This window comes from Arvicola amphibius, chromosome 7 (assembly GCF_903992535.2).
Source record: "Arvicola amphibius chromosome 7, mArvAmp1.2, whole genome shotgun sequence".
In the NCBI taxonomy this organism is placed as follows: Eukaryota; Metazoa; Chordata; class Mammalia; order Rodentia; family Cricetidae; genus Arvicola; species Arvicola amphibius.
The window spans coordinates 53,228,459-53,255,568 of record NC_052053.1 but is presented as its reverse complement, the minus strand read 5'-3'; the positions used below and the strand labels follow the sequence as shown (position 1 = coordinate 53,255,568).

Genomic DNA, 27,110 nt, shown 5'->3' with positions numbered 1-27,110 from the left:
GAATTTAATAGGTGAAGCCACCCATTCAGTTCCAAGTAGTAGGTTTCTATTAACTTAAATAGATTCAAGTTGAACTAACAAAATAAAAATAGTTTCTGAGGTGTCTCATGTGCCCAGGGGCTTTGTCTCTCTCTGGAATTCTCATTTACTAAAGAACTCTTAGGAAGGCGCTGCTTCAGCTGTGCAACTCTGGGACAGTTATGAGCTGCTCTGAGTGGATAGGCAAACCACACTAACGTCAATTCACAGAGCTGCCAGGGATGCAAAACGAAATGGCGTTTATAAATAGCCACCACACGGGCTTGGAAAATCACCTCCCTCTGGCTTTCTCGTGCGTGTGGCCTAAAGAACGCTGTTGCTGTCACTCACTCACCACAGGGGTGGTTCAGCAAAGAACATCTCAGAACCTTTCTTTGTTTTTTTTTTTTTTTAATTTCAACTTGGCTGTACTTAAATGAAAATCTATGACCTAGAAACTGAAAACATATCATTACTTCTGTTATCAATGTGAAGAAAAGCAAGACTTCTATAAAAATCTGATTGGCCATTTCAAAAGACACAGATTGAAGAGTCCAAATTAAAAACAAACAATAATCCCTCAACAACACAGGCAGATGGGAGAGAAGGACATGCTGAACTAAACAACTTCAGGAATTTAAAACATGCTATTTAATCCATACTCAACAGCCTGCGTATTCTTAGCTCGAATTTACGGAAAGGCAAGCAGAGCCTGAGGGGCTACACTACTGGCCCAGATGTCCAGACCTGGACAGTGCTCTCATCTCTTTTCCCCTGCAGTCGTAGGCAGGCAGCAGCAGTCGCTGTGTCACCACAGGAGCCCCAGCCGGAACCACACCAGACTCACCTTCTCCTTAGTGCAAGAAAGCTCATGCTCAGCCTCTGCCAAAAGTCGGTCAGCTTCCCTGAGCTCCGAGCGCCGCTTCAGAAGAGTCTTCTCTATGCATGCAACCTCATCGACAATATCCTCATGGCGTTTGAGAGACTTTTCTATTTCTAGTTCAGTCATAAGATTCTCAACATTTCCATCAATGAAGTCCCTAAAAAAATTACACGAATATCAAGAGATTTTAAACATAGATAATATGGACACTCATAGCCTATGAAGAGTGTTCAAGAATTTACTTTCTTTCTTTTTTTTTTTTTGAAATATTTTTTTTAAGATTTATTTATTTTGTTTACAGTGTTCTGTCTGCATGTATGCCTGCAGGCCAGAAGAGGGCACCAGATCTCATTACAGATGGCTGTGAGCCACCTATGTGGTTGCTGGGAATTGAACTCAGGACCTCTGGAAGAACAATCAGTGCTCTTAACCTCTGAGCCATCTCTCCAGCCCAAGAATTTACTAACTTTCTAAGAGAGATAACTACGGGCTGGAGAGATGGCTCAGAGATTAAGAACACTGGCTGCGCTTCCAGAAGTCCTGAGTTCAGTTTCCAGCAACCACAAGGTGGCTCACAACCACCTGTAATGGGGTCTGATGCCCTCTTCTGGCCTGCAAGCATACATACAGACAGAGCACTCAATCCTACATACATAAATAAGAGAGGTAGCTACAGTTGGTTATGTTCAACTCAAGTTCAAAACATACTATTATTACAAACATGGAATATTCCTGGCAGTAAACACACACTATGTAAAATGCCTGGTGAATTTGTGCTGTCAACATCTGGCCATGAAAATGCTGCCACATTATTTTTCTGAAAAATAGAAATAAAGGAAGTGGCTACACAATAATATCCAGGTCCTATGATAGTCCTCAAGGACAGACCCCAGACCAGTTGGCCTCAAACACTGCATGGATTTGTGACTTACTTCTTTATATTAGAGTAAAACTGTCATAAAAGATTTGACAAAAAAAGTGACACGAAATTCAGTAACTCAAGGCTAATATGACAAATTATATGAAAATGGGCTGCTTTGGAGAAAAACATGAGAACAAACTCAGCACACTGATGTTTTTCTTCTCTCTTTAAACAAAGGTGTGCAGAGAACTTTTGCCTTTTTCTCTGGTTTCCTGGACTGGTCATTTTCCTACTGTTCCAGTGGTGGAAGAGATGTCTTACTGCTGAATGACGGCCGCGCTCATCCTGAGATGTACATTCACATGACGAGTAGCCATAACCACCCTACCCACGAGCACAGCGTTCTGTTCTTCTCAGTGAGGCTCTCGCTTTCCACAGCAGTTTTAATCACTCACCTGTGCACTCCTAGACAGCAGTGATCTTGACCCATTCATTCTGCACGCCTCACAGGCCTCCGACCACCCCGAGAGGAGGCCCAGGCTAGTGTGGATTAATTGACAAAAACTGGGGAACAGCCATAATTCATGGAGCACCACAGAAGACAACATTTTATAGAACTGAGCAGACAACAGAGGCTCTGTGAACTGACTGACTCTATGCTAGGTACAGGCACCCATAGACGGAGGTCCAGCTATCACCCTATTGACTCTGGTTGCTCACAGCACTGCATGAGCAGGGCTATGTCAAAGGTTGCTAACCCTAACTTTCACAGGATACCTGAGAAGAAGAAGAAAGTAAAGGTTTAGTGTAAAAGGGACCCCCTGACCTTTGTTTTAAATTCTTTTTTTTAAAAGATTTTATATCTATGAATGTTTTGCTTGCATGGATATATGTGCACCACAGACTGCCTGGTGTCACAAGAGGTCAAAAAGAGGGTGTCAGATCCCCTGGAACTGGAGTTATGGATGTTTGTGAGCCACTATGTGGGTGCTGGGAACTGAACCTGGGTCCTCTGCAACAAGTGCTTTAAACTGCTGAGCCGTCTCTCCAGTCCCTCAGCCCCACCTTTGCTTTGAAAGGCAGGGCAGATGGGCAGGGCTTGGGGAGGGCGTTTCAGGAAGAAGACAGATGTGCAGGTGTGGAGGCAGAGGAAAGTGGTGCTGGGGGACACCATAGGCATGGTTCATGCCAAGTCTAACCAAAGCAGGCAGGGTTCAGACTGCCTGTGTGCCAAGACGAGACCGAGTCCAGCGTTTCCTGGCAGACTGGAGAGAGAGATTCTACACATGGTGGTCAGTGTGGAAGCTACGTTAGTGGTCTAGAATTCCACTAATTAAAGGATACAGCAGTGGAAATAACAGAAAATGGTGTTAGCTCTCTGTATGCAACGTCAGAAGGACAAGGAAACCATACAGACACCTCGGAGAACGAAGGTCTGAAAACCCTGTTGTATGCTCTGCTGTGGTAGCTGGGATGGAGAATGGCTGTGCTCGTCACCAGAGACAACCACAAAAAGGCTGATCTGGATGATCTGCCAGGATACCTTAGATATTCATTGTCCTAAGTGGTATTTACCATGGAGCACTAAATTAATTGGAATTAAATTTTTATCAGTTCCCTTTGCCACATTTAAAGAACCACATACAGCTAACATTTACTATTTCGCAGTTTAGATTTAAGAAAGTTTTAAAATGATAGACTGTTTTATGAGGCACTGCTGACTGAGGTACCCTTCCAAACTGATATGGTATCCTCTGAATTATAGAAATATAATGGTGGATGCTTACTTTCGTTGTTGATGTTTCTGGATGGTTCTATGCAATTCTTCTACTTCATGTTCTAGTTCTTTCTTCTCTTGCAAAAGGTCATCAATATTATGGAGCAGCTCTTCCACTTCTTTCTCAGAATGCTGCTTGGATGCTTTCAGCCATTGTTCTTTCCGTCGTTTTGATTTTAGGTGCTGTATTATGTCTTCTAGTCTAGATACTTCATTCTCCTGATCATAGAAAGTGAATGCATTATTAAGATATCGGAGGGCATCTCTTCCCTTTTGCTGTCAGAAGTTGAAATCAACTGAACAAAGTATGCATCTATGGCCTAAAAAAATAGTGGGGCATTCTAAGACTTCAGTATGGGAAGGAAAATTGAGTCAAATCAAAATTTTTCACACGGCATAGATGGAACAGACAGACTTCACATGACTTCTCCATCAGTTTGACTCTACGTTAGACAGTTACCAAACCGCTCTGTCTCTAGAGTTCAGCATCTAGCAGAACAAAGAAATTGAAGTCTCGCTCTACTCTGGACACACGGGAGAACTGTTGAAATAGGTTCCCAGAAGAAGAGGTATTTTGCCTGCATTTTTCAGAATGAAAAAGGTAAACCAAGTCTCAAGAAAGAAGAAGCTAGCTGGGAGGTGGTGGTGCATGCTTTTAATACCAGCACCTGGGAGGCAGAGGCTGGAGGATCTCCAAGTTGGAGGCCAGACTGGTCTACAGAACAAGCTCCAGGACAGCCAGCCTGCCAGGGGTACACAGAGAAACTGTTACAAACAAACAAACAAACAATAACCAAAATAAGGGGGGAACAAAACAGAAAACAACAATGTCGAGGTGTGAAAGCACCCTGGAGAAGTTCTATGAGTCATGTAATCTTGAAGGGCTCTAGTAGGCCTGAGCATAGCAAACAGGGCACCAGGTTTGCTCTTCACCTTTCCCTTTCCCTTTCCCCCTTGCTAAAAACCATTATTCCTAAAAGCTAGCCACCAAGTTCTATTCCCTTATTTGGCCACTTCCTCCTCCTGGGGCTGACTACCAAGGTCCAACTATCAAAGTATGGAAGTCCAGCAATCAAAAGCCCCCATTTGGCTACACTAATTAACATGCCCAATCAAAATTACCTCATTCTAATGGGAGTAAATGGGGGGAGGGGGAGGGGTGAGGTGGGTGTGGAGTTCCCCTTGTCCTTTAATAAACTGCCATTTGCTAAGGGCCACTTGTGTCTTCTCTCTATCCAGAGGCAGTCCTTTGTCCCTCCAGGGCAAACATCCCTTCCCCTCCCCTCTTTTGCCCCCTTTCTCTTCTCCCTTGTCATCTGTCTTTGTCACTCTGAGGCAAACAGAGCTTCTTTGTGCTGAGCACTAGGTGTGTTCTGTGTTCATTTCAGGGGAAAAGAAGTAATCCAAGTGAGTATCAGCAAATGCTTAACAGACAGATGGTTACAAACTCAATGTGTGCAAAAGCCACACGTGGGCCCTGTGGACCAACTGTGACCTACTAGAAGGGGACAAAGACCTGGTACCAGGTATCTTTTCTTCTGTTCCCTCAGTGGGCTGAGGAGGGAGGAAAGAACAAAGGCTCCAAGTGCTCTGAGCTCGAAAGACGAGCTTGGGATGCAGTGTTATATTAGAACCAAAAAGGTAGTAAGCAATCGGATTAGGAAGTAACCACTTCTTAGAATCTAGCCTAAGAATAAAAAGCACATTTAAGAATCCACACAGTGGGCTGGAGAGATGGCTCAGTGGTTAAGAGTACTGCCTGCCCTTCTGAAGGGCCTGAGTTCAGTTCCCAGCAACCACATGGTGGCTCACAAACATCCTTAATGAGATCTGGTGTCCTCTTCTGGCCTGCTGGAGTACATGCAGACAGAATAGTAAGAATACTGTATACATAAAAAATAAACAGATTAAAAAAAAAAAAGAATCTACACAGTCTGCCGGGTGGTAGTGGCTCATGCCGTGGATCTCTGTGAGTTCGAGGCCAGCCTGGTCTACAAGAGCTAGTTGCAGGACAGGCTCCAAAGCTACAGAGAAACCCTGTCTCGAAAAACCAAAAAAAAAAAAAAAAAACCCCAAAACCAAAACAACCCCCCCCAAAACAAAAAAAGAAAAAAAGAATCCACACAGTCACCTATTGCACGTACAAATAAAGAAATGTTATCTAGATATTAACATGCCATTTAAAAATATTTGTATTGTTCTGTTGTATAACAGTTTCCTCCTATATTGAAATATCCCATCCTGCCCTTAAGCAGGAAGGTAAACAACTCAAAATAGCTTCAAGAAGCTCCTGAAACTGTTCACATTCACTAGACCCCTCCCTCTTTGCCAGAGTAAGCAGAGCTAAGACCAGCTACCTAGAAGATGCAGAAACCAGCAGAGCTGCCTGGAAGTGGTTTAGAGCAACCAAGTCACTTGGAAAGGATATTTACCAACCTGTGAGCTGTCAGTGTGTACAGCATGCGCCAGGTTCCCAGCTTTCTGTGAGCTAGGATGGGCCTTAGTGATACAGCTGTGACTCATTTCTGTTCCTGTATGTAGCCCTAACACATAGTTCTGTACGTAACCTCAATGAAACTCATTGGTTCACTAAGCTGCATTTTGGTGGTGTCTGCACTTTAGTCTGCTGTGGGCTCCCAAATAGGGTGGGTAGATGTTTGTGTTGTGTCCTCAGGGAAAGTTATGTCATGCAATTCTTTCAGCAGACTTTTCTAGAAAGTTCCTTTCCTAGAACCCACACCAGGCTTCTCACAACTGTCTATAACTCCCGCTCCAGGGGAGTTGATACCATTTCTGCCTCTGAAGGTATCACATTCACATGCACACCCAACACATGGTTTTGTTTTGGGTGTTTGTTTTTGGTTTTTTGAGACAGGGTTTCTTTCTGTAGCTTTTGAGTCTGTCCTGGTACTTGCTCTGTAGACCAGGCTGGCCTTGAACTCACAGAACAGTGGCCTCTGCTTTCTAAGTGCTGGGATTAAAGGCATGCGCCACCACCGCCACCTGGCCACACACATATATATGTAATTAATAAATAAGTAATTAATAATAAAGTCTTTAAATTATAAAAACTGGGTATTATTTCTATTAGTAAATGGGAAAACAGAATTCAAATGTGCATATAACAATAATTGTAGAAATAATGTATAATCATCAGTTAACCCAGAGATAATTCTCACCCATATGTATGGCATGCTGTTTATACATATCAGCATATATGGGCACACATGTACATGTGGAGCATACTCACACACGTGCATAAGCTCTAGTACTAGTATGTGGTAGCTTTACATAAACACTACTACACAGTTAGCAACAGGAAGTTGTTGGTGATTAGACTGAAAACATTTTAGAAAACAGCTAGCTGCATCAGGCTTTGGGCTTGAGAATTTGCTATCCTGTTCAAAATCATATTTTAATAGGAGACTGTTGGTTTTTAAACATCAGCCCTATAATCTCACTCCTGGTCTAGGCCCATGCATCGGTGAACTCATCACATGCATCTGTCTGAAGCACTTGGAAGCGGTGAGGGCAGAACTGTTTCCCACTTACTAGGTTATGGTGCTCTGGGACATTGCAATGCTGCATACCCACAGGGACAAGGGGAACAGCAAAGTTGGTGGGAGGAGGTCCACATAAGATGGGGGCTCCAGCAGGAGGTGGGCCATAAACCACAGTGCCAGGGGTTAGAGGTTGGCTGTTGCTGGGCAAAAGAGGCGATGGTGCATACAAGGCCATTCCTTGGGGTACTGGAGAGCCATCAGGAAGCACAGTATACATTATGTACCCCGGAGGAGGCACAAATGAGGGTTCCTCCTGGTCATCCAGTCCACTCTCTTCCTGGCTATCTCCTCCACTGTCTGCATCTTCTGTGAAATAAACAGGAGAGTATACTAGGTAAGCAGACTTAGGACGAAACAAGAGCATTTTAATCAAAACATAGGAGATGTAAAACAAAACTGTAAGAATGGTCAAATGTAGTTGTGAGAAGCAGATCAATACAAAAAGTATTTTCAGCAGCTAACACTTCATGTTTCTTCACCCATTGATGTATTCAGCAATCATTTGAGTATGTGTTTTATACTACATAAAATATCAACAGAGATGTTATGAGACAGAACTCAAATTGATTCTGCCATGACATGTAACACTATACTATGACTTACTTCCTACTCATCTCCCCTAAAGAGCTGTGTCTGCTGACCTGACATTAAATAAAGCAAGCACACAGCAGGCACTCACCCAAGGAAGAGCTCCTGTTTGTTTGCTTTTGTGTTGCTAGGGATTGAACTAACAATGAGCTACATCTCCATCCCAACAAATATTTTCTTAATGAACAAATCACCAAAATCTAGCATTACTATGTCATAGATCTAAAAAGTCTCAGAGTCGCAGAATGGTCTGACTGTGCCCACAGAGCTATGAAATGTAAGAGCTTAGACTACCCAAGTCTCATTCTTTGCACAAAGCTTTGAAGGACTAACCTCTGAAAATCTTAGTAGATTAAAAAAATAAATTGTCCAATGTTCCATGACCTAGAAGCACAAGCCAAGAAGCTATTCAGTTGGAGCATAGTCTTCCTAAAACCTGAGTATGCACTGGTTTGGGGAAGGAAAGAGGAAGACAAACATTACAGAAAAATGGAGGTTTAGGGGTGAGGATGTAGCTCAATGGCAAAGTGCTTACCTAGCATGTGCTAGGGCCTGTGCTCAATCTACAGCACTGAAAACAGACAAACAAAGGTAGAGGCTTGAACATGGCGTCCTACAAGTATCTTTAGATCAGTGGTTCTTAATCTTCCTAATGCTGCATCCTTTAATACAGTTCCTAATTTTATAGTGACCCTCAACCAGAAAATTATTTTCATTGCTACTTTATAACTGTGATTTTGCTACTGTTACAAATCATTATGTAATTATCTGATATGCAGGATAAGCAACCCCTGTGAAAGAGTTGTTCAACCCCAAAGGGTCACACCCCATAGGTTGAGAACATTGCTTTAGACAGATAATGAAGAGATACTAACTAGCCCACTTGAGCAAGTGGCTCTGGCTGGCTTTGCCCTTGTCCTTGCTCTTTGCCTTCCTAAAGCTAGTCACCAAGGTCTAGTCCCTTATTTGGCCACTTCCTTCTCATGAGGCTGACCACCAAGGTCCAGCTACTGAGGTATTGAAGTCCAGCAATCAGAAGCCCTCTTTGGCTCACCTAATTAACATGCTCAATTAAAATTAAACACCTTATCCTAACATGGGGATTTCCCCCTTTACCTTTACAAACCAACATTTGCCTATGTGTCCCATCTGTCTCTTCTCTCTCCAGAGGCAGTGCTTGGTCCCACTGGGACAAATATCCCTTACCCCTTTCCCTTCTCCCTCTCCTCTTATCTCCTTTACCATCACATCCCAGCCCATTCTAACACAGACTACCCCCTTCTTCTCTTAAAATGACCCCTACAAGGCCATTTGCTGCTGTTTCTCTGCCAGAGTCAGAAAGCAGCACTTTAACTTTTCTTCCCTGCTTATAAAGGATCTCTCTGTGTGTTTTGTGCCTAATCCAGGGTCTGCGAGCCCCCCCCGCCCCAACTGTGCAGGAGTTCTTTTCAGATAACCTATGAGAAGATAGGTTATCGGCCAACACAGGATGACACAGGATCTCAGAGTAAGCTAAGGACTTTGGAATACACCTGTGGATTTCAAGGAAATAATAAAGGGTCATTAAAAAGGTAAGAGAAATAAATGCAACTTCCCTTACGTGATGTGACCTACCTCTATTTGAAAATGATTTACGCAACCTCTTTCTGATGGGTGAATAGACCCAGTATCCTGAAGTAGGCAGAGGTCTACTGTTGTCCTTCTCTTCTTGCTGTCCAGGCTGTGGTTTTCTAAGAGGAGTAGAGGCTGTATACTTTAGACCCAAACCGGAGTCCTTTGTGGCTTGAGAACTATGGCTGGAAACCTAAAATCAGCGACAAGAAAGCACAGCCTATCATCAATAGAAAGGCTGACCTTTAGATACGTCAGAGTATACAACTAAGGTGAGATACACAAAAACTGAGAAAGGGTCTATGTCCTTATTATGATTCTCATTTTTCACAAACAAAAATAAGAAATGATTGCAGTTATACACAGTCATAAACTATAGTCCATACATATGGCTCAGCTTATTAGCATTTCTTTAACATGGCAGTGTCAGGAAGGCTGGGCAGGGAGGAGTATGTATGCAATGGCTGAAGTCACGTCAGACTCTGGTGAAAAGGGTAGGGCTCTTTTCAGGAAGATATGTAAGAGCGGCCATTCCCAACCTTGCTGCCTGGACCATTCTCTGGGAATAAAGGTCCTCACAGCACTGCAATGGTAGAGGCATGCTGTTTGGCTGTTTGACTGAGTTTACTTTATGGCACAATTTTTCATAAGAGAAAAATAAAAATAGATTCTCTGTAAGTTATCAGACCCTTGAGTGTCCTCTTCCCTGCACTCATGACTGCTAGTGGCTTTTCTTCCTTTGCCTTGTCCTCAATAGTCCAGTAGCCAAGGTAAATGAAACCACACACTCCGAAGGAATCTGGAGGTTAGTGTCTTGCTGTCCTGGAGTGTGCTGCTTCTGTTCTCCCTGTTTCCCAGCACACTCAGCTCCACAGCTGACTCTAAGGGTGTCATTCAGTCCCACTTAGATCCATTACTCACTTCCAAGCTCAGGCAGCAAGCTCATCCCTTCATATCACCTCTTCTTTCCCAGCTCCACTGATATAGCTCTGGCCTTCAAACGGCCCACAGAAAGCTCGCCTGGCTCCAACTCTAGCCCCCATGCTCAGCGAGAATACCCTTCTGAACTCTGATTCTAGTAACAGCAATCTTTTTCCCCTAATATATAATGGTCTTTTAAAGAAGAATGATCCTGTGGTTTGAATGAGAATGTCTCCATAGGCTCAAGTATTTAAACACTTGGTCTCTTGCTGGTGGTGCTTTGGAACCACAAGCCCAAATCAACTGTTTCTTCTTTAAGTTGTTCTGGGCATGCTCGTTCATCACAGCAGAAGAAGAGCAGCTAACACAGCCCCAGTCTACATTTCCAGCTCTTGGTTCAGCATTTCCAGTAAACTAACATTACAGGTTCCTCGCTATGGCTATACCACCCTTCCTCTTCACACAAGCTGTTTCCTCCCTCTTAACCCTTCTCTGGACAGTTGCTCACTGCTCACCTCACAGCTTCGGCTAGTTAGCCTTCCCTCCTCATGAGAAGAATCTTCTAAACCAACCTCTCCAACTAGAGCACACTGGCCAAGTCTGATGTCACAACTATGTTACTGTTCTTTAACTACAGTGGCAAGGCATGATTCTTTTAAGTGCAGGGATGCATCCGTCATCACAGCATCCCAGTACAGCCTAGCATGTGGCCTACAGTTTGGTTAACACTCAAAAGATTTTTTTTTTAAAAAAGGAAATCAAACCTAGGTACCCATTATTCTGTTTACACCTCTGCACATTTCTATAACCATTTTCATTCAGCTCGTGGGGCGTAAGTCACCTTATACTTTATCTACTTCACGACACTGGCCACAAAAGGCAAGTACTACTGTCTGTGGGATAGCTCTATTTTTAAATCACAAATGACACAAATACTAAAGAACCTAAATGTATGTCTCAGCAGAGAAGTATTTCCAGCACCTGCTAACAAATTTGGGGAAGGAGAAAATGTCACTTTCAAGAAAATTCAGTATATACTTCTAGCAACAGAGAATTCCTACTTTTGATGATGGCGGTGGTGGTATAAAATACCAATAGCCTTGTCTTTTGAAAGGATCTGTCAGGTTGCTGATGTACTCATTCTGAGCAGAAACTTCATGCCGGAGTTCAGCAATTTCCTCTAAAACATTTTCAATGCCTCCTTTATTATCTGTAAAGGAAAGCCACTCTATGAAGCTGCCATGCATTCATGGATTGCCATTCTCTGCCAACATAGAGAGACTCTGGGAGAGCCAACAGCTTGTATCACCATGTCCCCAAAGCTGACTTTCAGCCTGTTCTTGGGTAATTTGCTTTTGCTGAACACTAAGAGAACATCCTTCTGTCCATCGCTTATAAAGTATAAATTCACAGAAAGCAAACATATTTGTAAGACATTACTCTTTAAATTATAGTCTAAACCTTGTCTTTCTATAATCAAATCCCCTCATACCACACTGTAAAATGCTTTTTTCTTACTTGTCAGGTAAGCCATGTATCTCTAGGTCAGGCAAGGAACTGACTCCCTCAGCCAAGTGCTTTTTCTCTAAAGGCAGCAGAAGGCAGTTCAGTTTTATAATAGAGAACCAAACAAATCAAAGCCAACAGAACTTTACCAGTCCCAGTGAGGTGTAGTGCATCCCGAAGCCTTGTGACCCCAGCCCTTTGCTTCGCCACGGCCTCCTTCAGCATCTCCATCTCTAGCAGCTGTGAGTCTGCTCCTTTCGCACCTACGCCCGCATTCTCCGTCTCAACGTGAAACTATTGAAAAGGCGCACACACACAGTCACAGCAACGTCTGCCTTGTAACCAATAAACCACTGTCCCTTTCATTTCCATGGCACAGCAAGGCCAAAGTGCTGCCTACTGACCGCACTTCAGTGCACTTTGAGCAACCTTCTGCGGCACTTAGTTTAGACACCTAGGAGCTCACAAGAAGGGTGGCTCCAGGTACCAACACAGGCCTGCCCTTCTCTCTGGAGAGCAGCTCCAGGTACCAACACAGGCCTGCCCTTCTCTCTGGAGAACAGCTCCAGGTACCAACACAGGCCTGCCCTTCTCTCTGGGGAACAGCTCCAGGTACCAACACAGGCCTGCCCCTCTCTCTCTGGAGAGCAGCTCCAGGTACCAACACAGGCCTGCCCTTCTCTCTGGAGAACAGCTCCAGGTACCAACACAGGCCTGCCCCTCTCTCTCTGGAGAGCAGCTCCAGGTACCAACACAGGCCTGCCCTTCTCTCTGGAGAGCAGCTCCAGGTACCAACACAGGCCTGCCCTTCTCTCTGGAGAGCAGCTCCAGGTACCAACACAGGCCTGCCCTTCTCTCTGGAGAGCAGCTCCAGGTACCAACACAGGCCTGCCCTTCTCTCTGGAGAGCAGCTCCAGGTACCAACACTGACCTGCCCCTCTCTCTCCCTGAGAAGATGCTGCAGGAGCTCGATTTCCGCTTCAGCTCGAGTCAGGTCTCTGGCTGCTTGCCTGGCCTTTCTGCTGAAGTTCTCTGCTTCCTGCAGCTCCTATTGGGACAGAGCATGAGAAGGGCATTGCCATCATGATGGTCATCTCAGTCAGTCTTCCTCAGCGTGACCTCTCTGCTCCCACCCAACTACCAGCCTGGCTTAGTCACGCACACATGGTGCCAAGCCCGACCCGTCCGGGGATAGTCTCCCAAGCCTGTCTTTCTGGCTTCTCAGGGTCTCAATCTCACTGAAGTCTGTGTCACAGTCCGTACCTTCACCATCACTCCAGCCACCACACTAGCAGCCTGTAGGTAATGGGTGTTCATATACATAAACAATAAACATTTTGAGGGTCACAAGCAGCATGGTGGCACATAACTTTAATCCCAGTGCTGGAGAAGGCAAAGGCTGCTGGTGAATCCCTGTAAGTTCCAGGACAGCCTGGTCTACATAGCCAGTTCCAGGACAGCCAGGGCTGCATAGAGATATCCTATCTCAAAACAAAAAACCACAAACAAACAAACAAACAAACCCCACCAAATACCCCAAAACAAAAACCATAAAAGAAGAAAAAAGAAAAAACTTGAGGCTCAGAGGAACTATACTGAAGCTTTCAAAACTTCAATCCAAGCACATATTGACAGAGACTTCTTTAAAGAGTCTGCTAGCCTTTAATATTCATTTTGTGGTTTCTTTAAGAACTTGGTACAATCTGGGGCCCGGGGCAACCCCAATGATGGGATACAATCACTGAGTCTTAAGAAATGAAGAGAGTACCATAGTAGTTTGAAGATGACCAAAGTCTGTACCAAGGATCCATAATGTATGTGGCTGCATTTTTGAGACAGAGCTGGTAAAGACGTTCAGACTGTATGGACTAACCTCGGCTCGCTCCTGATTAATTCTCATGACAGTTCCATGCAGAGACTTGAGCTGGTCTTTAGCGATGGTGAGCTCGGCTGCAGCTAGTTTATCAGAAGCAGCCACAGCTTTCTTTAGACTCTTCAGTTCTTTATCTAAACCAATAAACTGCTCCTGAGATTTGGCATCTTCATGCTTCTTCTAAAATAAAAGAATCATAACCAAAATAAATAAATGAAGACATGAGCTCCAAGAGAGCCAGGATCTGTTCCGTGCTCCATGCCCATATCTAGAATAATACCTAATGTACACTAGGTTCTTCATAAATCGTCACTGACTAGGCGGTTTGAAAAGAGACAAAACATCTCTGTGTGTGTGTGTGCGCATACACAAGTACAGATGTTATTTCCCACTGAGTCACTTGAGACAGAATCCTTCTTGAAGCTTGTGTTTTCTCAGCTAGGCTAGAGCCTGCAAGTCCTAGCCATTGTCTTGTTCCAGCTTCCCTCACAGCTCAGACTGCAGGTGTACGGAGGATGCCAGTTTATTGTGAGCATTGCTGGTCTCTGGTCCTCATGATTGCCAGCAGTGCTCCCAACAGCCGAGTCATCTCTCTAGTTCCCCATGCACATAAAACTTTTTAAATAACTCTTTTCTTAGTTAACAATCGTGGACTGGAAAGACGGCTTAGAGGTTAAGAGCACTGGACACTGTTCCAGAGGACCCAGATTGGATTTTTCAGAACCCACATAGTAGCTCACAGCCATCTGTAACTCAAGTTCCTGGGAATCCAACACCGTCTTCTGGCCTCAGCAGAAGATGTGTGATGTACAGAGATACACACAAGACAAAACAGCCATACACATAAACTGAATGAGTAACATTTAAAAACAACCTTCCAGACCCAGCCTTCCTTCTTGGCACCATAACAGACGGACAAGGCTTTCAAAACAACTGCATTGGGCCTGGCTATACGACAGTGAAGACCCTGACAGTTTTGAGGGTACTGAAGTGGACAAATCATGCAGCGTCTCAGGCTTAGGAGGCCTGGTCTTTAAAGTGAAGATGGGGAGAGGAGGTGGGACTGACTACAGCCATTTCAGAGAGGGTGGGCAGGTTGCTCTGTGGAGTAGGGTCATGTGTAGAACTGGGAAGTCGGGCTGACCAGAAGGAGGAGGATGGCTAGAGAGGGAGGTGACTGGAGGGTTCCTACAGGGTAATTTGTTCACTGGATGGAGAGGAGATGGCAGATGTGAGGAGGAGGGATGCCCACATGACATGTGACAGTGAGATGCAGTGACACTACCGTGCTGGAGAGTGACAGTCCACCTCCCCAGGACATGCAGACCCCAAGAAAGCAGTGATCCTAGTTTTGTCAGGGAAGTGAGACAGAAGAAAAAAGGGACTTGAAGCTACGTCTGGGCGGAAAAAAAAAAAAGACTTAGTAGCTGGCCAAGGACTTTAGACTGGACAAAAAAAGCAGAGACTGAAAAGCTGGAGGTGCTCTTCTCCCTCGTCCTCTCTCTCACCTGCCTCTCTGCCCCCTATCTTCCCTCTCCCTCAATAAAACTCTCCCAATGTGAAAAAAAAAGGAGGTTGGTGAACTAGAAGCTCGAAGAGACCAGAACAGTGTCAGCATGAGAAAGTTAGGGAGACAAGAGGCTGACTAGCGCGAGATGCTTCAGTGTCTGGTTTCAGAAGTGCTGAGTGAAATTTCTGAGTGGACTGAGGAGATGACACTGGGATGGGTAAAGGCAGATGGAGAAAAGGGCATCAGAGAGGCCAGATGATGTGGGATTCCCCTCTGTATGCTATGAATATGTTTTATTACCACTGGTTAGCAAAGAAGGTGTTTCAGCCAATGGTTTAGTAGAGTAAAGCCAGGCGGGAAATCTGAACAGAGATATAGAGAGAAAGTAGGTGGAGTCAAAGAGACGTCAAGTAGCTGCGGAAGGAGAAAGATGTCAGTCTCCAGCCAGAACCTTACCATTAGGCCACAGCCTTGTGGTAATTCACAGATTAATAGAAATGAGTTAATGTAAGATGTAAGAGTTAGCCAGAAATGTGCATAAGCTATAGGCCAAACAGTTTTGTAATTAATATAGTTTCTGTGTGATTATTTGCGTCTGGGCGACCAGGAAACGAAAGAGCAGCCCCTGCCTACATATCAGAAAGTGAGAGGGAGAGTTTAAAAGTAACTCCATGTATTGGAAGTAGACAAGATTGCCAGGCAAAAATTGAGCTTGGGGTTGGGGGTAGGATGGGGTTAAGGGGAGAGGGGGAGAGAGAAGTGAGAAGTGGAGGATGGGGAGAGCTTGGGGGAATGGGACAGTTGGGATGGAGGAAGAGTGGATATGGGAGCAGGGAAGTATATATCTTAATTAAGGGAGCCATTTGAAGGTTGGCAAGAGACTGGACTCTAGAGGGGTTTCCAGGTGTCCAAGGAGATGTCCCCAGCTTGCTCCTTGAGCAGCTGAGGAGAGGGCGCCTGAACTAGCTCTATACTATAGCCACACTGATGAATATCTTGCATATCACCATAGAACCTTCATCTGGTGATGGATGGAGAGAGAGACAGAGACCCACATTGGAGCACTGGACTGAGCTCCCAAGGTTCAAATGAGGAACAAAAGGAGAGAGAACATGACCAAGGAAGTCAGGACTGCGAGGGGTGCGTCCACTCACTGAGACAATGGGACTGATCTAATGGGAGCTCACCAAGGCCAACTGGACTGGGACTGATGGAGCATGTGATCAAACTGGTCTCTCTGAACATGGTTGACAAGGAAGGCTGACTGAGAAGCCAAGGACAATGGCACTGGGTTTTAATTCTACTGCATGTACTGGCTTTGTGGGAACCTAGTCTGTTTGGATGCTCACCTACCTAGACCTGGATGGAGGGAGGAGGACCTTGGACTTCCCACAGGGCAGGGAACTCTGACTGCTCCTTGGACTGGAGAGGGAGGGGGAGGGAAAATAGGGGCAGGGAAAGGGAAATGGGAGGAGGTGAAAATTTGTAAAAATTATATAATTTAATTAAAAAAAAAGTAACTCCATGGATGTACCTGGGTGGACGAAGTGTTTCAAGGTGGCAAGCTAATTTGTTATTGTTTGTTAAGTGTCACCTCCATGACCCTAAGGCTAGTTCTCTTGTTTCCCTGTATCAGGAGAATTTCAGGTCCAGACTGAGTAACAAGACCCAGCTGTGAGGTCAGGCTCAGCACTGGGTCAGCAACGAGAGCTGAATGTGGATTACTCCTGACTCTGTCACCAGAGGCAGGATGTGGGAAGCAGGTCCCTTACTTTTCTAGGCTCCCTACCTTTTTCTCTAACTCCTGGAGTTGGGTCAGAATTCTTTCTTTCTCTTCATCTGCCTCCTGGAGCTGGAGGTCTGTAAGGCCTTGGATTTCTTCCATACTTTTTAGGTTTTCTTGCAAATAGTGAATTTCATTTTCTAACTGCTGGATTCTTGCATTCTGTTGCCTTTTATCAAACTTAATCTGTGAAGAAATAAAATTTTTATCAAACTTAATCTCTCTCTCTCTCTCTCTCTCTCTCTCTAACCCCCCCCACACACACTCTCTTTGAGACAGCCTCTTGGTATATAGCCCAAGCTATGTTTGAACTTGTGATACTCCTACTTGCATCTCCTGAGTGATGGGATAATACTTGTGTGTGTAAACATACATACATACATACATACATACATACATACATACATATACACACACACATATATACACACACAAGTGTATATATACAACACATGTAACCACATTAGCAAACGTGTATGTAAACATACATACATATAAACACATAAAAATGTATATTTTAAGCAAAATAAGAATGTTATGGAACTATGGTTTCCTTACCAGGAAACACAAATATAACAAAGTTTTGTGCTAAATAGCGACCAGAGATGTTTTTATCTTGCTCTCTGGGATTTGAATGCTTGCCTCAATGCTTGAACATCAGTAGGTTAAGATTCTGACACCACACTATACTTTGGCTATGTGGTATTATTTAATCTACCCATTATAAAATATCTCTCAGCTGTTTTCAAAATAAGGAAAAACCACTGTTATAAACAGGCCTGACTTTGACATCAATAACCACATTTAGGATTGGATTTTAGTCACAGACTAGTTATGAGTGAAAATATCAAGGGTATGCTCAATTTACATGCTGAAAACACCAGCATCTGCTAAAGGCTGCCCTCTGTCTGCCTCTAGTCTTTCTTACTCTGGCTTCGAGTGCTCTTTCACAGGCCTGCCTGAACTCCTCTTGTCCATTTGCCAGTTTCTCTTGCTGGAGAACCATTTCTTCATGGAGTTTCCTCTCTCTAACTTGTGCTTCCTCTTTTTCCCACTGGGATCGTGCAAGGATTTCACTGAGTTGTTTCTGTAGATCAGCAAGACTTTTCCCCAAGACATCTGAAGGACTATAGGTTCTGGGGGAAAAACAAGAAGGTACAAATGTGACATTTAATTCGATGCAAACATGTTCAATGCGGTGTTAAAAACTGAGAGTAGAATCTACTGTGTGAAGGGACTGGTGTCAACTGCAGCATTTTGCTCAGTACCTCATAAGAGCAAATCATTGTACCAAATCACTGTGCCACTCTGAAGACACAGGCTAAAAATACATGTCCATAAATTTGATGTTATCCTGTTTTGTACTTATTCTCTACAAAAATGCATATTGTTCTTTCGGATCACATACAACCGACTTCAAGAAGACTCTTAAATACTTTATGCTGTCATCAGAATTAAGCAATCTCACATCACAGTCTTTTAGAAACATCAATCAGTACTATAGAGACTGAGACGGAGAGCTCATGGTTGGGCTCAGGCACAGCTCTCAAGTGGGGAGGGTCACTCTAACTTGGGGTCCTACTTCTGCTTACCTCATTTCCCCACCATTTCCTAGTTTCAACTTTCTGCTTAGCTCGTCTACACGAGCTGCTACTTCTTCTGGACGAATCAGACCATCAACCACGTGGTTGAGGTGGTTCTGGAAATCTTTCAGTTGCTGTTTTAACAGGCTGTTGTCATCCTGTGTGTAGGGTGAAATGGAGAGGATGTGTTATCTGCCAGCAGACATTCTTTACTAACAATACATGACCACAGAATGAAACTCATATGGTACCTCTTTCAAATAAAAAGAACTGCTAAAATGTTCCCACTGTATGAAGAAAAGTGCTGCCACTTTTTTTGTTGCCACAGATGGACGCACACTGGTCCCGAGTGCCTATGATACTCGAGGGATCACTCTACTACACACCCAGCGCAGCCTGCTAACTACAATGCAGGGTCTAAAATGGAGAATACGTTTTTAAGTGTCCATGGCATCTAGAGGTCGGATCTGTAGACTGCCCCTCCCAGTACCCTGAGGCAGCTTTCTCTGGGCCACACTGTCCTCTCCCACTTTACAGTTTTTCAACTGTTGTCTCCTAATACCATGTGGAGGAAAGGAGGTCCAGCTCCTGGACTAGCCAGGCCACCAGGGTAACAATACCTCGGTAGTGCATCCAGATGCCATGTTCTTTACATTCTGCCTTGTGTTTTGGTATATCATCATGTTTCTAATAAATCACAACACATAGGCAACATTTTATCATACAATAGGCTTTAAGATAACTTTGCTTAGCTAGGTGGTGGTGTTGCACACCTTTAATCTGTTCAAGGTCAGCCTGGTCTATAGGGTGAGTTCCAGAACAGGCTTCAAATCTACACAAGAGAAACCCTGTCTTAAAAAAAAATAACTTTTCCTTACTAGACCAAATGCACATATTATAAGCACACATAAGGATAGTTAGACCACAGTATGATATTCAGGTTAGGCACAGTAAGTGTATTTGAAACAAGTTATTTTCAACTTGTAGGTTTATTAAGACACAACCCTATCATAAATCAAGGACATCTCTACAGTCTACTCCTGGCCCTACGTGATCTGACTAGGTGATATGACTACAGTAAGCCTACTGATTAGCCAGAAAAAAATAGGCTCTCAATATCTTCATAATTTGAAGCAAGATTAGTAGATATAAAGTCTGTACAAGAGTTGGGCCTGAAACAATGTATCAATTCAGGACTGGGGTTTAGGTTGTGCTAAATATGATACACAGAGAATTAAAAAAAGACATGAGAGCCATTGAGCCCCTAAAAGATTGATCAATGACTTTGATTCTTATCAGCTTTGTGTTAATAGTTTCCTCCAAGATTGAAACACTCCATCCTTCAGGGAAGTTCCTTAAGCAGGGACATAACTCAAAACAGTATAAGGAAGTCCCTGAAATTGACCACATTCATTAGGTCCCTCCCTGCCAGAGTGAGCAGAGCCAAGAAGCAGGATCTCAGACAAGCCAAGCTGCAAAGACAACTGAGACTAGACCAGCTGCCTGGAAGAAGCAGGAACCAGCTGAGCTGCCTGGAAGAGGTGGCGACCATAGTCACTTGGAAGGACACTCTCCAACCTACTGAAGGCCTGCAGACTGTGCAGGGTGCTCCAGGTTACCAGCTTAAATGAGCTGTCATGCTGGAATGGCATTGGTGATGCAGCTATCTGTGGGTCATTTCTGCTCCTGTATAACCTCTCACCCATATTCCTGTGTAACACCAATAAACACTCATTGGTTCACCAAGCTGGACTTCGGTGGTATCTGTACTTTGGTCTGTCTACTGATCCTATCAAACTGACTTTTGAGAAAGATAAAGGTAGAGAGTAAAAGGTGTACTGCTCATCAGAAGGCCAAGCAAGCTCTAGTCCTAACCAAGGCAGACCATGCAAGGCCAGGCCAGAAAGTGGACTTCAGTTTACACCCTAGAGAAAGGCCCACGAAGACTTGACTTCAGTGCTTTCTGGGGAGAGTTGCATAAACAAGTATTTCTAGGTGAAAATATATTGGGTTTTTCTCTTTTGAGACAGGGTCTTACTATGTAGCCCTAATGTCCTGAAATTCACTACCGACCAGACTGGCCCTGAACTCACAGAAATCCACCTGTCCCTGCATCCAGAGTGCTGGGATTAAAGGCAGGAGCCACTACACCCAACTTGAATTTTTCTTTAAAATACTTCAAAGAAAAAAAGTAGACTGAATGAAGCAATGTTAATAACTGTATAAACCAAGCAGTGGATCAAAGGTCATGGGATTATTGTTTTTGTGATCACTTTAAATTTTCATAATAAAAATAAAATGTAATAATCTAGTAAAGACTCCAAACACACACACACACACACACACACACACACACACACACACACACACACACACAGCTCACACAAGAATGAAAAACTGGTTATACTTTTAATTGCATCTTTATTGAGAAGATTGTTGAGAACTGTATAATTAGGAGACCTTCCTGCAGCTCACTAAGGAGACATTTCAATGGGAGAGGGCGCACTGATCTAGCAGTCGTAAGTTTGGTCTGCTGACAGTTCCTAGGAAGCACACAAGGAGTTGTTTTCACAGAGAAGGGGTAGAGTTTATAGATCCTGTTTAATCTGGACACGGGCACCATTTCTTTACACTATTCAGTTAATTAAAAAACAGAAGCAGAGGCTATGGTGCAGCTCCATCCAGAGTTCATTTTCACCTAAATAATTCAAGTTGCTCAGTACATATTAGAGCAGGCTACCAAATGCCTAGGTGAGGCTGTCACCAGCTTTGGGTGGTCCATGAGCACAGATCTCTTACCTGCAGCTTCTTCAGCTGTGTGTGGAGCTCACCGTTCTCCTGTTGCTTCTCTTCTGAGGACTGGACTTTGCCCAGGGCATCCCTGAGAGACTCTCTTTCCTTCTCCAGTTCTGTTTGAAGCACCGATTGCTCTAGCTGTTGTTGGAGGTAGCAATGACATTAAAGTGCGAAACAGTCATAGTTTATGATCCCAAGCAGCACAGGTACTTACACACCACTGCCATAGTTCTACATTTACGCTCTGAAATTTAAAAACCCGAGATCACTTTTCCACACGCTCCTCTGACTATTTAATGAGGCATTCACATAAGAATTAGCTTAGCCTTGATATCCCATCAGAATCTTCAGGGCAGTCTCCAATACCAATCTTTATAAGCAAACTGTGGTCCTCAAATACCTTTATCAAAAATAATTTCATGTACCTATTAAAAATGAGGGGCTGGAGAGATAGCTCAGTTTTTAAGAACACTGGCCGCTCTTCCAGAGGCTCTAGGTTCAATTCCCAGCACCCATACGGTAGTTCATAACCATCTGTAACCCCAGGTCTGGGGGATTAGACACCTTCTGGTCTTCACAGGTACTAGGAATGCACAGGGAGACATGCAGGCAACACTTATACACAAGGATTTTGAGAATACAGATGAAACCTGGCTTGTAATCCTAATGCTTGGGAGGCAGAGGCAAGGAGGAGTGAGAGGTTGGCCTGGGCTACAAAATGAGACCTTGTCTGAAAAGTAAGAGGAGAGAGAAATGGGGAGAGGATGGGGTGGGGATGGGGGGAGTGGGAGGGACAGAAAGAGAAACAGAGGAGGGAGAGAGGGAGGGAGGGAGAGAAGAAAGCAGGAAAGAAGGAAAAAGGAAGTGGGGAGGAAGAAAGAAGATGGAAAGAAGAAAAAAGGAAGGACAAAACAAAATAGCAGATGACCAGACCCCATCTCAGATTTACAGTAAGCGCCACAAGTGGTTTCATATAAGTACAGTAACAACCAAGAAACCAGAGCCTCCATGCTCTATATATTCTATGTGGTCTGAAGCTCAATCCTGGGGGTTAAGGATAGAGTACTGCTTTCAATACCAACTTCTTAAAGTTCTTCTAACATTTTTTTTGTCAAGACTTAGCCAAAAACAAAAGTAGAAGTACCAAAGACAGCATCATTCCAACTAGTTAGGGCAGAATTGAAAAAAAAAAAAAGGTTTACTCTGAAGAAAGAGATGGTATTTAGAAATTTTATTTACTATTATTTTAAAAAAAATATCTACTTGCACTTTATTTCCCCAACCTGCTGTTTCCTGTTACTCTGATCCTGCAAAGGGTTTTGTAAAACTTAAATGCTCTCGAATATGCAATTCTGACACTTGGCAAGACTCTGACCTCTGGTAAATAAAGAAAAGACCATGAACCGCTCCTGTACAAGTCCTTCCTATTGCTGGAGACTGCAGCAGGTGCCTTTCTGCCTTGTTATTTTATGTGTCTAAGTGTTTGTTAGCATGGATGTCTGTACACTATACGTGTGCCTGGTGCTTGCAGAGGGCATCCAATTCCCTAATTCCCTGAAACTAGAGTTAGAAATGGTTGAGAGCCTGAGTGGGTGCTGAGAATCCAACCTGGGTCCTCTGCTAGTGTTCTTAACTGCTTAGCTATCTATACAGCTCTCCAAATTGTAGTTTTGTTCTGTTTTGTTTTGGTTTTTGAGTTATAGTTTCTCTGTGTAGTCCTGGATGCCCTGGCACTAGCTCTGTAGACCAGGCTAGCCTCAAACCCAGAGATCCCCTGCCTTTGCCACCCTTGCCCGGCCCAAACTGTATTTTCACTCTCATAAGAATATGCTACAGCTGGCTCCCTCTTCCTTTTTGCCTTTAAGTTTTACCTTCTTTCCTCACTCTTCCTTTGCCCTTAGGTCTGAAGAGCCTCACAGTATTTCACCTCTTCCTTATTCCTTCTCTATTCCTTTCACTCCTGACTCCCCCTGTACCCACAGTCTATTCACCCTCTAAGCTACCGCTGAGATATGCTTCTAAAGGTGGCTATGCCTTTCTCTCTTTCACCTGTCTCATGTGCTGGACTATCAATTTCTCAAGACAGGTCCTCAGAGGCCAGTACTTAGCGGATGGATACTGTCTTCTCTAATTTGAAAGTGTAACAAACTAGTGGATCTTTCAACCGTCATAAAAGGAAACAGCAAACTAAAATCTAACATTAACTTAAGAAGAATCTCTTAGAGCTATTGTGAGAAAGGAAAACTAGGATTTATCAAATATTAACTACCAAGGGCTTTAATGCCCATTATATCCTTTATCTTATCATCTGCAGTCTAACAGAGGAACAGGCTATAGGGCTCAGAGCCCCGAAATGATTTGCCCACACTTACGTAGGGGTAATGTTTGAATTCAGAATGCCAGACTCCCAAAAATATGCTCTTTGACATGTTCAATCAATTCATATCCTTTATATTAAAGACTATGCCAGGTGTGGTGGCTCATGCCTGAAACCCCAGCACTACAAAGCTGAAGCAGGTGCTCTCCAGCCTGGGCTAGACTACACAGTGAGATGATATCTCAAAAGCACGACAGATAGCACAGACTGCTTAGTTTATACTTGGCATGTGCTTCACCTACCTGAGCGAGCCTTGTGAGTTTTTCCAACTCCTCCTTGAGCTGGCTGGCTTCAGCTTCTTTTAGTCTCAGCTGAGTCTCTAGCTCAGTTTCATAGGCGCTGAGCTCTCCTTGGGCTTGCTGCAGGGATGCATTCACCTCACGCTGCTCCTGGAGGGCACTTTCTAGCTCAGCAAGCTCCTGCAAAGTTCAGCATGTTTAAATGCAGCATCCTGAGTACCTTGAGAGCATCTACAAGTCATTATAACTAACCTGTGCACCAAATACTGGGCAATCGCTACTGCCTGGCACAGAAAGATTTATGAACGGCAGGATGGAGTGTTATGCTGGCACATTCAAGTTGACATACAGAGCATTCTACTAAACGTAACCTGAAAATTCACCAAGTTGCCAACATGCTGTTTCCAAAGAAACTATTTGTGTAACACTCTAGTCTGCAAGCATATGAGAAAGACAGGAGTGGAAAAAATACAAACAAATAAGTAAAAGGCCTGTTCTTCCCTGGACCGTTTTTTACACCACTGTGTCATCTGTCTCCTGAACGGCAACTCACTGTGACCACAGCACCATGGAGCTAGAAAAAGAAGGTGCATTATGGACCTAGATCTCTGACTGCAAAGCCCACGCTTTTCTAATTAAACCACAGTGTGTTCATTTAACAGAAGAACAAAGGACTGGCATTCTAAAGATGGCAGTGACTGATCTGAGTGCTAACAACAAGCCAAGTGTCAGCCACTAAGAAAGGAAAACACTCTCAAAACTAAACTCCTATACTAATACACCTTCATGTGTTAGTATACAACTTCTGTCTATTTATTTGGTTATGGAAGAATTAGCTCAAACTACTGTGAATAAACAGGAAGAACCTGGATTAACTTCTATTTAGTTTTGTAAGAACTACTTGGCACTGTTTGGATGAAATGCAGTTGTATGTATTGTATGTATTCCAAAAAGGATTAACATCCAAAAATATAAAGAATTCTTGCAGATAACTAACAAAAGAAAGATGATCCAATACAAAAAAAATGGTCAGAAAATATGAACAGGAATCCATTAGGCTAAGGAAATCTGAACTGCAAAGAACAAATGACAGGTATGTAACCGCTCCAGTATTCAGGGGAAAAAGAAGTTAAAACAGATATTATTTTATGTGGAGCATAGAGGAACAAAGTAAAACAGCACAAGGAGTCTACCAGGCAGATGTACAGAATGAAGAGTAATTCAAAGTTTCTGCCCTGCCTAGACCATGCACACATGCACACCCAAATGCACGCATGCATGTGCTCATGCACACCACTATAAATTCTGGAGAATAGTTAGGAAAATCTGATGGTAGTTTAAATGTCAGATTACCCCAGGGAAGTACCCTCTGTTTTCCTAGATGTAAGAATGGCATTTATTGTAGTGATGTTGAAAACCAACAATAGTGATGAAAGTGATGTTTAAAACTTTATGAGCAGAAACAAAAGGTATATATTTATAAAATCAAAACCAAAATATTAATTTAAGGAGGCTCAGAGATAGTTAACTACTCTTCCAATATTCCTGCAAATGTGAAAACTTTCATAATACAAAGTTTGGAGGAAGACACCTTTTAAGACTCAGCAGACTGACAAACCATTACATTTCCTGCTAGTGTGATGATGCACATCTATAATCAGAGCACTCAGGTGGTAGAAGCAGGAGAGTCACAAGTTCAAGGCCAACCTGAGCTACATACTAAGTTATTTTTTTAATTTTTTGTTATTTTGGGACAATGTTTCTCTGTGTACCCCTGGCTGTCCTAGACTTACTCTGTAGACTAGGATAGCCCCAAACTCAGAGATCTGATGGGGAACCTCCTCAAGCCAATGACCTTTAAGAGGCTGGACCAGGTTGGGGCATGACTTTTGGATACCCAGAGAAAGCCGTTGGCCCAGCCAGCTCTCTCTCTCTCTTGTTCCCATGCTCCACACCTTGAGGGTGGACCCCCTGTTCCTGTTCCGTGAGATTTTCCCTTACAATAAAGAATAATCTTATAATTATTATAATAATCCTATAATAAAGAATAATCTTTTGGAGTTATCTTGGGATTATTTGAATTGTGATTTCCCTCACTGAACATGTTCAGCTTCATCTGACGATCCAACTTAGGACCCAGTTCAAGCTTGCTCTTCAGGACGTCTAGGCACCCCTGCGGCGCTCCCCATCTGACAGTTCAGCAGCACATTCTCTGCCAGGGGCTGGTGACCCACCCACCACCCCTCTCATTTGTCTTTCTTCATCAGTCCCATCTCAAACAAGCCGCTGGCTCTCCAGCAAACCAGTGATCCCCGCACAGCACACACAGCCCGCAACTCACACTGACGGAGAGCTTTGGGTTTTTTTTTTTAATCCTGTCACCAACTCTCAGAATCGCTTCGATCACCTTAATAACTGCTCTTAATATGTTAAACAAAGCATATTTTTCAGTATCTAACAAGCGCAAAAACAAATTGGGACTGTCCACTGCTGCTTGCATCTCCCGGCCATGCAGCTGCTACTGCAACACCTGCTGGCCGCTGAGGATTATTACACCTCCTCCAACTCACTGCAATTGCCTTACAACAGGTAAGAGATGGAAAACTACAAAATTACCGATAACGTTAACTATCCATGAGTTAGTAATTACGTTGCTTATGCTATGGATGGTATTCTGCAAGGCTTATGTGATTTTCCTTATACATTCCTTTATTTGATTCTAGGGTTTAGTTTTGTTTCCCATGTTATCTCATTAATATGGTTTGATAACAGAGCCAAGAATGAGGCACTTTTATAAATGACACAGCCTTTACCGACTAATAATGAACAGCTAGTTGGGCATATCAACACTTTCGAGAGGGATACCGTTAATTTAACAGACAAAATTCAGTCAATGTCGAAGGGTGTTGAGACATTATCTGAAAAAATTCTGAATTTAATAATTGGAATCTGTTGAAAAGTTATGATAGATTAATGGATAAGGCATTTCTCCAGGAAAGTAATATGCACACCATCAAAATTATATTCAAGAATGAGACATTACCTATACTGGACAAGTTTCATACCTTGGAATCCTCAATGAGGGCATCAGAACAGAACACTGGACAGGAGATTCAGACTTTACAAAACACAGTAGTAAAAAGATCTGAAAAGATTGAGGAATTTATCGAAACTGATGAGCAGGGACAGAAGGTACAAGGACAGGATTTAGCCTCATCAG

The 27,110-nt window shown here is 43.5% G+C and overlaps 1 protein-coding gene across 9 annotated transcripts in view; it reads right to left on the bottom strand.

The window, feature by feature from the left end:
* Cntrl (centriolin) overlaps positions 1 to 27,110 on the bottom strand; it is an 88,463-nt gene that overhangs the window by 21,106 nt on the left and 40,247 nt on the right. For 8 of the 9 annotated variants that reach the window (XR_005286222.1, XM_038337139.1, XM_038337140.1 and 5 more), the window contains 13 exons: positions 23,894 to 24,070; positions 21,278 to 21,412; positions 18,488 to 18,636; positions 17,824 to 18,031; positions 16,902 to 17,081; positions 13,603 to 13,782; positions 12,661 to 12,777; positions 11,879 to 12,023; positions 11,285 to 11,433; positions 9,306 to 9,495; positions 7,093 to 7,409; positions 3,551 to 3,759; positions 866 to 1,058 (listed from right to left, as the gene is read on the bottom strand). Coding sequence is in view for 8 of the 9 variants with exons in the window: in XM_038337139.1 (XP_038193067.1) it covers positions 866 to 1,058; positions 3,551 to 3,759; positions 7,093 to 7,409; positions 9,306 to 9,495; positions 11,285 to 11,433; positions 11,879 to 12,023; positions 12,661 to 12,777; positions 13,603 to 13,782; positions 16,902 to 17,081; positions 17,824 to 18,031; positions 18,488 to 18,636; positions 21,278 to 21,412; positions 23,894 to 24,070 (2,349 nt within the window). In the remaining variant the exon portion in view is untranslated. Of the gene's footprint in view, positions 1 to 865; positions 1,059 to 3,550; positions 3,760 to 7,092; positions 7,410 to 9,305; positions 9,496 to 11,284; positions 11,434 to 11,878; positions 12,024 to 12,660; positions 12,778 to 13,602; positions 13,783 to 16,901; positions 17,082 to 17,823; positions 18,032 to 18,487; positions 18,637 to 21,277; positions 21,413 to 23,893; positions 24,071 to 27,110 lie in introns of those variants that run through there. The other variant, XM_038337144.1, reaches the window with a different exon arrangement.